The 13,386-nt window shown below is 38.3% G+C and overlaps 1 protein-coding gene across 1 annotated transcript in view; it reads left to right on the top strand.

The window, feature by feature from the left end:
• Positions 1-13,386, top strand: part of FREM1 (FRAS1 related extracellular matrix 1) — a 147,460-nt gene that overhangs the window by 129,860 nt on the left and 4,214 nt on the right. Inside the window, 7 exon segments of the mRNA XM_079112669.1 lie at positions 1,638-1,710; positions 6,807-6,956; positions 8,555-8,790; positions 9,579-9,626; positions 9,858-10,022; positions 10,220-10,348; positions 10,776-10,891. Of these exon segments, the coding sequence (XP_078968795.1) occupies positions 1,638-1,710; positions 6,807-6,956; positions 8,555-8,790; positions 9,579-9,626; positions 9,858-10,022; positions 10,220-10,348; positions 10,776-10,891 (917 nt within the window).

Here is a 13,386-nt window from a genome sequence, read left to right as displayed (position 1 = left end):
AGAAGGTGAGCATGAAACGAGTACACAGCACTTATGGGACTCCCCAGTCTGATGAAAAAAGCACTGATATCATCACCTGGGGGGGAAAATGGCATCTCTGTTAAGTGTCAATTATAATAGCAAAGGCGGATAACCTTAAGGTATTGGGCACCTCAGTCCGCCCATGTCCAGACTCAGTATTTATCTTTCCAGTGAACATATGTCTACTTGAGTGAAGGAGCACCATGAACCTGCCAGCTGAGGGTGCTTGCCTTCATCAAACACAGTCCCTGAGTCTTCAGGGACTACTTTATTCACAGCACAACTTGCCACCTTACGCAAAAGCTTGTTGGTCCCTTGACCAAGAAAAGAGTAGGAGGAGGTACTTTTACCCTATGCTGTTTTCCCTGGTTTGAATCACCTGGCAGATTTCTCTAAACACCTTGCCTCAGACCACTGCTTCTCTCAGGATTCTGTAAACTCAGTGGTGGCAAATACTAGGTAATTGCACGTGTAAGAACCATGCAGGGAAAGATAACTTCCAGCATATGGTGGATACAGGTGTACAATGGGATGCCTTTTCCTAATGAAAGGAGGTTCAGGGGGAGCCTTGGCATTGTAGACAAAGAGCAAATGGAAGTCTAGGAGTTACTACTCTTTCTCAGCAAAATATATCTACAGACCATTAGTGTTAGGGCCTTTTTGTTAGGGCCTTTGATTTGAAATGGAGACATTGTCTGAGGTCATACAAATAGAAATTTTAAAGTTTCTCACTTCATTCCTTTGTAAAAAGATGTGAAAATGTATTCACTTTCTTAAGCATCTTCAACATCTCAAAAATAACAAACACCTCCAATGCTTACGTAGGATCTTGTTCAAAGAGTTCTTTTTTCAAATCAGCCATTGACACCTCTTAAACACATATTTAGGCACCTTCTGAGGGGAATTTAAGCCCATGGCTTCAGAACCCCAAAATCAGCTGCTTGATTTCTCCTACTGGACTTGGGAAGCAGGGACACAGTCAACAGTCTGTTTAGACTAGGGCAACGTTGACTTTTTATGACTTATTGGATGGGCTTCTCTAAAATCATGGATTCTGGGTGTAGATTGCCTTTACATAGCTCTTTGCCAGATCTGTCCATTCCACAAAGCTCTCATTCATGTCACTTAAGAGTGATGGCTTCATCCAGACAGGAAGATGGAGTGGACTTGGACTTGTTCAAGTTAGTCTGGTCTAAAGGATCTCAGAGTCCTGGAGCTTGCAGATCCTTTACAGAGGCTGCCAGGCCATTACGCAGGTTGTCAGGAGTGTGTACTCTCTTCTGACTTCTCTCCCTCCCTCTCCTTTGAGGTTCTATTTTAAAACCAAGCTGGGGTAGAGGGAGGGTCACGAAATAAAACTGTGCTCATAACAAAGAGAAAAATAAAGTTTTAAAATCTATTCTGCTTTCCCAATGATTGAATCATTGGAAAAACCAAAAATAAACTCTAAGATCCTTATAGCCTCTAAAATGGTTTATTAGAATTTTAAAAAAAATGCTACTTAATATTAAAAGCAGATTTAGGAGCATGAGTTTAGTCTAATATTGAGAAGAATAAATATTTCTCTATTATAGCATATTTATTTTTATTTTAAAAAGACATTTTTCCCTCTTAAGGTCAACCAAGTATCAGCTGCAATTGGAAAAGATTTCACAGTGACTCCATCCAAACTGATTCAGTTTGACCCAGGTAGGTTTTGTATCTACAGCTCTTTTTGTGTTTTGGTGAGAAGTCTGGAGATGGTGAAGAAGGCAGGATGTCATCAACCTCAGCCAACCAGAAGCCCCTCAGGGAGCCAGATCACCCCACTCCGAACAAGAGGAGCTTGGGCCTGACATTCTACCCTCCTATTTTTTTTTTTTTTATTACAAGTTAATATGTATTTAAAATGAGAAGAAAGAACATAACAAATATCAAATATCAAAGCAAACATCCAAAATCATCCAGGAAAAAAAAAAAAAAACCCATCATTTAAAAAATGATCTGAAGTCCTGGCACAAAGCTATAATAATCTAATTGGCTCATATTGTGATGGAAATTTTTAAAATGTTGTACTTGCCTGGATTCCTAAATTATCCCTTTAGGAATAGTTTGATCTGAGGTGATTCCAGGGGAAAATATTATTTAATTAAATAGCACTGACTTTGTTTTAAATTTTACTAGATGCAAAAGGGAATAGAAAACTATGATATGGGGCTAGTGGTATAGCTCAGTGGTAGAGTGCTTTCTTGGTGTGTATGAGGACCTGAGTTCCATTTCCAAAAACAGGGTCGCTATTTTCAAATGAGGTCACATTCTGAGGTGTTGGGTGTGAGGATTTTGGCATATGCATTTTTGAGGGCCACAATTCAGCATGACACACGAGCCTTCAGTTGACAGACAAGAACCCAAGTGTTATTTTCCTCCTTCCTGCATGTGTAGCTTCCTGACCTAGTAGGTCAGGCCACCCACACTTCGTGGAAGTTTTACCCTGGTATGTATTTGGGGTTTGCCCTTGGGTTTCTGTAGGCTCTTCTGTCTTGGTCAACTCCAACATGAAAAGGTCTGATGTATTTGTATTCTGCATCTCCCCACCCCCCACTTTATTTATTTATTGATACCAGCGATTTAATTTGGGGCACTTAACCACTGAACTATGTCCCCAACCCTTTTAATTTATATTTTGAGACTGTCTCACTAAGTTGCTTAGGGCCTTGCTAAATTGCTGAGACTGGCCTCAAACTTGTGATCCTCCTGTCTCAGCCTCCGGAGCCACAGGGATTACAGGCGCTTGTGCCCAGCTGCATTCTGCTGTTGGTCCTTCATGTGAAGGCACTTTCAGCCTTTTCACTGTTTGAGAGTGGGGAGTCTTTGCCATGTGCCTATTTATTATTGATGTCTGTTACAAGATCAGGAGTGATTTTGGCTTCCATTAGGTTTTGAGCAGCCCACCAGGTGCTCTGTTTGGATTGATAGGAACTAGAATGTATCACACTAGGGGAAGCTCTGAATCCACCTCTTAGAGATTTCACTGGATAAGATAAATACCTATTTGTCTAGAAGAGTTCACATGCTGTTTCCAGTAGACAGTGATGACTTCTGGGGGCTTTAGATAGTCTTATGATTTTAGAAATTATTTAAAAATTTAAAAACAATATAAACATATCTTATAAATTAAAAAAAAATGTTTGTCTGTTGGTTGTTTTGGAATTGATGAAGTCAGAAAGAATTGTGAGGGTTGGGTTCGTGGCTCAGTGGTAGAGTGCTTGCCTCGCATGTGTGGGGCACTGGGTTCAATCCTCAGCACCACATAAATAAATAAAATAAAGGTATTGTGTCCATCTACAACTTAAAAATTTTTTTAAAAGAAATATTTATGAAACTTCCCATGTCCACCAGTCCAGTGAATGTGTTCCTGTGTGGTTAATCCTTGGTTTTCTTGGGTCTGGTGACCCCAGCCCCACCTCCAGCCCTTTTCCCCAGAGAAATTCAATTCATTTCTCTAAAAATAGCAGCTACCTTGATCCCAGAGAGAGAGAGGGAGGGAGGGGGAGGGAGAGAGAAAGACAGAGAGAGAGAATGCAATCAAGGATAGTGGGGTATTGTAAGGTTGAAAAATTCTGACTACTTTGCATTTCAGCTATTGTGACTAATCTTGAGTAGATGTGTAAATACTCTTAAGAAAATGATTGTTTTCCTTTAAAATGTGTGTTCTTAAAAGGTTCACTCCATTCTTAATTGAAACTTCATCATTCCTGAGAGTCAAAATGTTTTCCAAAGGAACAAATCTCTAATGTGGCATTTATTTAAAAAAAAAAAAAAGAAAAAAGAAAAAAGAAAAAAATGTCTTTCAGTAGAGAAGAAAATATCCAGGAATTCACCCACTCTGTGAAGTGGGGTATGTCTGTACACAATGACACCTTCTTTCTCCTCTTCAGCACCTTTTGTTTTGTGGAAACTGGGAGGAGATCAGTTCAAGTCTTCTGAGAATACAGGTATATCTCAGAGACTTAACAAATACTTTGCACCTTGACAGTGGAAGAGGAAGGGGAAACAACAACAATGAAGTTTACTTATAATTTCATTAACCTAAATAAGAAGGTCCCATGCACACAGCTGGAAGGCACAGAAACAAAGCTGAAATGCAGACAAACAAATCAGAAGCACTTAAATGAAACTCACCATGGACTTTCGCTAACCATCTGGTTCTACTCCACAAAGCCCAACAAAAACTTTTGAGGCTCTTTTTTAGGGGTGGGGATACTATAATTTCTATAAAATGATTCTTAAAATAAGAGGACAATTGGTTGGGACTTAGAAATATTTTTACTGGATTTTTATTTAAGTAATGCTGAACTTTATGGGACTTGAGGGTCAGAACAGTTCTGTGAATACTAAGGATCTTAGGATCCATGTGCTTTTTTTATTGTACAATTGTCCAACTCTTATCTTTTCATGCCCATTTTATTGCAATGGCTTCCCGGGCCGGTCTCCCAACTTTTAGCATCTCTGCCTACCTGCCTTGGTGCCCAAACCTTCACAGGTAACATTCTCAAGTTCATTTTGCTAAAGCATCCACTTATAGAGTATCACTTCTCTGCATGAGAATCTTGTCTGTTGCCTATTATTTAAAGTCTGAATCTGGCCACTTGGTGTCCAGGGCTCTCTGCAGCCTGGCTACAGACTATCTCTGCAGCCTTATGGCCTCTTGTTCATCGATGTGAGCTGTCTCTTTGGAGAGTTAATCTCACCCTTCCCTGATCAAGGCTTCAACTTTCTAACTTACTGCAATTGTTGATGCTGTTTTCCTGTTTCATCCCTCCAAATCCTTCTTACTGTGGATGGCATATACATAGTCTATTGCCACTTATTCTGTATCTTTTGGCAGCTAATCATACATAGCTTTGAATTGTTATTCGACTCTTCTGGTACAATTTGTCCTGTGTAGGTACAGGTTCTGCATCCATCTATTCAACCAACCACAGATAAAAAATTATTGAAAAATATTGCATCTGTACTGAACATACACAGACTTTTATTTTTTATTTCCTAAACCATACTGTATAATAACTATTTACATAGAATTTACATTGTGTTAGGTCTTAAAAGCAATCTAGATTTGATTTAGAGTATACAGAGGATATACATAGGTAATGTCTAAGTACTATGCCAGTTTACATGACTAGGTTGTTTGCTGCTGCTTTTGGTATCTGAGAAGAATCTTGGAACTGATCCTCTATGGATGTTCACAGACAACTGTAATTGTCTCCTTGTCTCTTCCAAGAAGTTTTAATTCCTTTAGGTTAGAGTTTAGCTTATGTTATACATCTGGTATTCTCCATAGCATTTAATGCAAAGATAAGCACTTAAGAACAAAAATGTATATTTTGGTGGATGGATTCATTCATCTCACAAGATGGGAATTATATAGTATTTTATATTAGATGCTTCAACTTCTTTTTTTGCAAAGACTGCAAATAAAATCGATTTAAGAACACAATGACTGAGTTTAATAAATTAACCATCTAATTTTTTAAAATAAAATTATTCCAAATATGCCTAATTTTCCCCCTCTAAGTGTAACCAAGAATAGAATAAGTGAAGTTTCATATTTCCATTGGATTCTCTTGGGGATTAATGAGACTTTGATTAGATCATGAGATCTACATAAAACATACCTTCAAGAAATGGGCTGTCATGTAGATGACACAATTGAGAGGCATAAATCATAGAAGACAGTCTGAAGCAAAAAAAAAAAAAAAAGTTGTACTTTTAGAAGAGAAGACTAGAAAAATGTTTAACTGCCTTATACAGAAAGATTTGTGGGAGCAAAACTATTCAAATGGCCAATGAGTACATGGCAGAGAGAACTTTTCAAATTTAACCCTATCAGATTAAGCTGTAAGCTTGAGCCTACTTTCATCACTAAAATAGCATTGTCTACTTCCTGCCTCCACTTTCTCTTCTAAATAAACTCGGGAAGATGTACCGCAATCACGTTGTGGAAACTGGTAAGGATTAGACAATCTCAGAAGCTTTTCCAGCGTAATGTTTTGTCTCTCTGAGGTTGCTTTGCCTCCCATCTTGGGGTGAGAGGATGGCTGGAATATATTGATAACATCAGAACTGTGTGTGTTAAGTTTACAAAGTTACTGTGAACAAGCTCAACTATAACTCCATGAATAGAAGCAGACAGGAGGAGGGAAATAAGTGGGCTTAGTCTGTTTCTAGAACCCCCAGTCCATAAATGCTCTCTAAGATGATATCAAACTGCTGGGAATTACCATCATCAGAAAAAGCATTTGTGGGCTGGAAGGATCTCAGGAAGAAGGGCAGCCGATGCAGGCAGCTGTCTTTAGAATTCAGTCATTTCAAGGGTTCCATGAATAGCATGAAGTACCATCCAATAATCACTTCTGTCTGCGTCAACATCTTAAGATTTTTGAAACTATTAAGATTTTAAGATTGTAGTACTTGTTTATTCTTGAGAAGGGACAGGTAGGGGGAAAAATTACATCTTGGATCTCATCTATTAGCCTTTTTTTTTTTTTTCCATCACTTGCATAATGTGGCTTACTTTTTTGTTACAGTGTTTGCATTGAAACCGAATCATCATTGTCCAGGAACAAATGTGGTCTTTTCATAGTATTGGGGAGAACAGCAGGGCTTCAGCGAGTTGGTGGCAACACAATAGCTCACTCAGGCTACTGCAGTCTAGCTGTAGACATGTTAATTAATATATTTCTCTGACACCTAGGTGATTGAAATAGCAATTAAAGAGTAATTAAAATGTTTACTTCTTGTAGGAATGTCAACTAAGATGTGGAATATAGCAATTACCTATGACGGATTAGAGGAAGATGATGAGGTCTTTGAAGTAATTCTGAACTCCCCTGTGAATGCAGTTCTTGGCACGAAGACAAAAGCTGCAGTGAAAATTTTGGACTCAAAAGGAGGTATTCTTTTGATCCTCATCTTAAAATCAGGAGCGGTCCTGGCGCCATGGCTGCTTGCTTTCAACAGCCAACGTGCTTGATAACACCTTCAAATCAGAATGCTTAATTTCTTGTCAAGAAAGCAGCCTCCGTCATGATGCAGGCCCTTTATTCTAGTTTTTGCTTCATGTGGTTTTCCTCCTGCTAAGAACTATCGCTTGAGAAAAGCAACAAGTCAGCACCATGGTTGTTTTTTTCCTAACCGTTTGTTGTTCTCACCGAGGGGGAAACAATGTTGGTGAGAATCTATCGACAATTATTTTCCCCCAGAGTTTGAAGGGCTGTAATTATCTTCCTCGGTTAAAGAGAGCTCTCAATGCCTGAAACCCGAGCTCCCACTGCAGTGTGACCAGGAAAATTCTAAGAAGGGAAGGAATTGGAGAAAAATAGATGTGAAGATGCAGCTGGCTCAGGGATTCAGAAGCAGCTGGAGAATATTAATGAATGACTTTGGGTTACAGAGCCAAGCAGGTCCTGGGTAGTATGCACTAAAGAACAACCTGTGGACCAAATAAAATGAAGAGCAGTGAACATTTTTGGTGCTCTGATTTTTTTTTCCTTCCAAAATCCCTTCTAGTTTCTTGTCTGTTTAGTATATGACAAGTGTCCAATACTAGATGCCACCTCTTGCCCTGTTTTTACACCTGCCATGTCCTGTGGTCTGAATTTTTTTTTTTTTTTTAAACCCGGAAGCTGTTGTCTCCTTTTTCTTTTCTCCCCCATAATAAAAATGGGCACTATCCTCTTTCCTTAAAATAGCCATGTTTCCTCAACATCTCTCCCTTCACCTTCCTCCTCATCAAATTTATTTTCCAGTAGAATTTCCTGGTTAAATTAAGTACACAGAATATATGAAATACACTTTTTATATGAACTAGAAAGGCCCTGGGCTAAGGGTAGCTCAGTGGTAGGCTGTGTGAGGGGCTGGGTTTGATCCCAGCTTTGCGAAATGTAACATAAACACAAACAAACAAAATACCTGGGTACTGGTTCTGGTCTCAGATTTTTTCATGTTTTCCCAGAAATACTAATTGCCAAGGTTTCCTAAAGAAGCAGTTCTTAAAGAATGACTAGGTTTTTGTTCTGTGTAACAGTTGAATGCATATTTTAATGACTGTTACTTGATTCCATGACTCTTTAAACGATTCTAGTTTCTACCTGTAGGAGATCAGGGAAAAACTGAACTCTGCTTGTGGAAAAATACTTGGTCAGTAAATAAAACTGGTATGTTGAGAAGAACTGTAAGAGAAAGCAACGTGAGACTGTTTCCCAGGTGTATGGAATGACCATAAAACCGTGACAATGATTTTCATTTGCGATTTGTGAAATCAATTTCACTACTTTATAATCACCCCATAGATGTGCAGAAGGGCGCTGCTTTCCTGGATGGAAACTGATGGAGAGTAAAGGAGTTTCTGGCAAATGGCAAAAAGGCAACATCTGGTGGGAAATCCATCCATCTAGGTTTAATGACAAGCCGCTCCAGAAGCTGTGTCAATGTGATCGCTTATCTGTTTGTGTAAAGTGTACTGACCGCCTGCCGTCTTGCATGCCTCCAGGACAGTGCCATCCTTCATACTCCAAGCAAAGCAAGCCCAACACATGGGAGAAGGACATTTGGCACCCACTGCACCCAGGGTCTTCCTCACCCACCACTTCTGGTTCCCTTCATCTGGAAAGACGACACCCTCCATCTTCCAAGCAGCTGGCAACCACCAGGGGAGACTCCCTACAGGGCTTTGATTCTGCAGCTTTTTCTCAAAGAAAGCTTAGGACCGGCATGAACGGCAAAGCAGTAAGGATGGGGACCTGTGGGCGAGGATGTGGATGTGTGCAATTCATGTTAATAAGCATTCTGAAACACTGAAGAAGCTATACGATTCTCCTAGTGAGTGGGGGCCATGACTCTTGCAGAGTCATGCAGTGCCTTGTTATGTGCAAAAATCACCATGCCACCTCACTTCGTTAATTATTTTAATTGGGGTGATAGATACATTGACTCATCATGATTTTTGCTTTGGTTCCTTTTGTGATTGTAACAGGAAATAACCCATAACCCTAGAACAAAAAGAGATGAAGTGATGCACTTGGATGTGGAAGCCATGACTTTGACCTTATCAGCATAGCATTCTAACTAGATGCATTCTTGAAAGTACATGTGTGTATTCTCTGTATACTACAGCTGTGTTTAAAAAAAAAATGAAGCTCTCTTTTCTCCCTCACTGGGACTTGTATACATGAATGAACACAACAATTATCAGTTGTGGTTAGACCTAATGCCTTTTAAAATTCCAGTGATTGGTCTGGAGCTCAATGGTGGAGTACTTGCCTAGTCTGTGTGAGGCACTGCGTTCAATCCTCAGCACAATATAAAAATAAATAAATAAAATAAAGATATATTATGTCTATCTACAACTAAAAATATTTTAAAAAATAAAATTCTAATGATTGGGCATGAAAAAATCTTAGGTATCATGTTTTAAAAATGTTTGGACATTAACATTGTCTTACTGGAAGGGTTTTACTCTTTTACTAATTATTATTCAAGCCAATTTCATTCATGTTGTCCTCTGTTGATTGCAGGTTCGTCCATCTTCTGTTTATAGAAACAGAACAGACATCATCTATAACGTAAGCATAGTCAGAGAAGTGCTAAATTTCTTATATTTGTAGATGCAAATATTTACAAAGCATTTATGTATTTATAAAACAATTTTTATTTTGAAATTGTTTTAGAAGATTGAGTAGTTAAGAAAACACCTTTTTACTTTGAAATAATTTTTGAATTGTTCATTTTCATAACAAAATTTTGTGTTTACTATCTTAGTGTTTTCTTTATTGTTACTTTTTGCTTTCCTCAAGTATCATGGGATAGTTTCCTTGAAACTAGAAGATGATGGTGCCCCACCTCACAGAAGGAAGACCAAAGTATCCATTATTAGTCAACCACAAAAGACAGTCAAAGTGGCTGAGCTTTCTGGAGCAGATGAGGTGGAATCCACAACTGAGTCTCACTTTCCCAGACAGGTATGAAAATCTTTTTTTCTTCCTATTGAATTTATAATAAACTGCTGGGCCGCAAACACACTTAATTCATGAAATAGCCTCTGAGCTTGGGGATCATTTACTCAACACAAATGTTACCCAACAAATGAAGACCCAAAGGAGATAGGTGTGTTATCAACTTACATGAAGACAATTCCACATTGTCTTTTCTCCCATAGGACCAGTTACCCTTATTTCCAAAGAACTGCACTATGGAATTAAAAGGACTCTTCCATTTTGAAGAAAGCATCCAAAAGCTGTATCAATGCAATGGGATTGCCTGGAAAGCCTGGAGTCCCCAAACCAAGGTGGGAAACAGGCTGAATTGACAAGCACCCCTACCTGCAGTGTGCCCCGTGATGGGCTTGTAGAATGGTCTGGTGTGTGACTACCAATTTGTGCTCTCCTGCCTGCCCTTATTATACCTAAAAGGCCAAGAGGAAAAATGCCCCTAAGTGTTTTTAATTACAAAATGCATTATTAAATAGAGATGACTTAAAAAGGCATTACTTATTTTGTTTAGTTACCAGAATGTCAAAAGTGTAACACTGAAACTCTGCTTACAGTGGTAGTGTTTTCTGTAGGAAACGATTGCATTTTTCAATGTGACAAATGGAATCAGGGTGACGGTGGTGATGACATTGAACTCAGATGATTCACAGGACTCCTTATGTTGAGAGCAGACGCTGGACTGTGAAGTCCCTTGTTGTGTGAACACAGACAACTATTTTTCAGGAGGTGGAAGACAAATCTTGCCCAGTTGGATGGCACCTTCACTCAGGCTACTGTCACACCTGGATCCCAGAGCAGAAAGGAACCTGGACCATGGCTACCCGAGCTTGCAGGGAACAGTAAGGGCCCCTCTTTCACATTTGACTGATGCTCTCTTGCACAATTTCTCTGTTTTCTCGTGGAACTGCAAGTCAGCCTCATTCATTCAACAGTACTGTCTCATATCTGCCTGGCTTTGTTTTAGGAGCCTGGAGGGGCTTGTAGTTCAGAATGGATTGGTGACTGACCTTGATAATGTATTGTGACTTAACGCTTCCGATTACCTCTTGCTATTGCCACATTCTTTTATTTTTTATTTTTCCTTTTCTCTTTCTATCTTAGTCTTTTTGAGACAGTCAGGGGAACTTTTCTGAGTTAGCAGCATTTTAAGTTATGATACTCTTTTCTTTCTTTTCTTTTTTCTTTATGTGATAGGAATTCCTGCCCATTGATTTGAAAATACATGGTAATGAAAGGCCTCACAGCATCAGGCCTCTGACAATGTAAGTTGTACTGATGCTTATAAAGCCAGACAAGCTAGGTGAAGTCTCTCTGGGAAATGTAGCATTCAGTGAAGGAAGATTTCTTGTTGGGTAGTGGCAACAAACCTTATCTAGTCCAGAAGGATTTTTAAAATGTATATGTAACCATCCCTGACTCTCCTTTTCACTTGCCAACCTAGATATTATCCAAATAACACAATTAAACTAATGTGTCCAACAGCTAGAAATTGAGACTAGAGAGATTTCTGGTTAATATTGTTCATGTCTTATACTTCATCAAATTTTAAAAGTTATGCTCATCCAAAGACACCCTTAAGACAAGGACCTCACACATGACTTAGAGACGGCACTAGAAGAGATACACGCTTCGTTCATAAGTAAATGTAGAGGTCCTCAGTGCCACTAGATATCTGTAAATGAAAATTAAAACCACAGTGAAATATCATTTCACACTTGCTAAGAAGGTCAGGTCATAAAGATGATAACACCAAGTACTGACAAGGACACAGAGCAAGTATTTCTCCTGTATTATTAATGGAAGTATACAGTGGTACAACCATTTTGTAGAAATGTCTGGCAGCTTCTTACAAAGCTATGGTTCCCTGGGACCTAGCAATTCTACTCCTAGGTATTAAAACAAGAGAAATAAAACATGCTAAGAAATGTGAAAGAATTTCATAATAATTAATCATAGTAATAATAATTGGGTCATTTGTCTTCTTGTTATTGATTTGTAGGGGTGCTTGGTATTTTCTCCATTGAGGAGAATAACATTTTTTTATAAATTCTTTTTTATAAGGAATTAAATGCAATGAAGTGCTGAAACTTCTAATAATGTAGATGAATTGATAAATCAAAAACCATATATAGAGAAAACAGCCTTGTACAGCAAAATACATTTTTTATATTTCCATTTATTTGAATAGGAAAATCTAATTATGATGATATTAACAAATTATTATCACTGGCAGGGTTTGGGAGGTGATTAGTACATAGCACCAAGTTATATTCTAGACTGATAGAAAGATGCTATGTCTTATTCTGGGTAATTGTTCCATGGAGATATATATACAAAGTCATCTCATCAAATAGAATATTTGAAGATCTAACCAGTCAAGGTTATCAAGATTAAATCATTGCAGGGATTTGCTGGTAAAATGTAGATGGACAGGACCCCCCCGACACACACTCCCACCAACTTTGAGTTTGGAGGACACTTTATTGATTATCTTCCAGTGATTCTCAAAGGACAATGCTGGTAACTCTGCTGGTATCCAGGGAAGCTTTCATTGGTCCTTAATATTGTGAGAAAATAAGGACAACCTGTGTTGAGAGCTGTCTTTCCACCCATTCATAGGTATTGATGTACAGTTATCAAGTATCTTTAATTAGAAGGTCTATTCTTTACCCTGAGATGATGATCGTCTAGCTTTTTGGTGTTAAAAATCATTTTTGTAAAATACTGGCAACTGACAGTAAAATTTTGTTGATACCTTCTTTTTGAGAATCCTACATCAGTCTCCTTTTAAAAATTATTATCAATCAGTTTAATTGCAGCTACCTTTTAATGGTGAGTAACAACACTAATTACAGAGTTTCTTCACAGATCCATTAATATTGTACAATTCAATCTTACCAATAATAAACTTAAGGTCCAAATTAATTTAAAAGTCTATGTACTTCCTCATGCACTCGACCTAAGATTTCATCTGCAACTTGATTTTAAGCATGTCACTCAAAATGACCTACACTACTAGTCTGACCCAGTTCTATGTGCCTTCTTGCTAATAATGCCTGACTTTCATGTCATGCTTTATAGTTTACAGAATTCTTTTACCTGTATTAGCTTATTTGATCCTCCCATCACTTCTGTGAGGGAAGCAGGTATTACTAGCTACAGTTTACAGACTAAAATAAAGTTTTAAGGAAGGAAAAACACTCACTTATGGTCATCTGAGCAGGTAAATGAAAGAGATAGGACTTACTTTTCCATTATAATCTCCAAAATAGCTCCATAAGTACAGGGGATTTTTTTTTTATTACAGGTATATTGATAAGCGAGTCTGTTTTAA

This window comes from Sciurus vulgaris, assembly GCF_902686455.1.
Source record: "Sciurus vulgaris genome assembly, chromosome: 15".
Taxonomy (NCBI): Eukaryota; Metazoa; Chordata; class Mammalia; order Rodentia; family Sciuridae; genus Sciurus; species Sciurus vulgaris.
The sequence above is the reverse complement of the archived record's forward strand: the minus strand, read 5'-3'. Positions and strand labels throughout refer to the sequence as shown.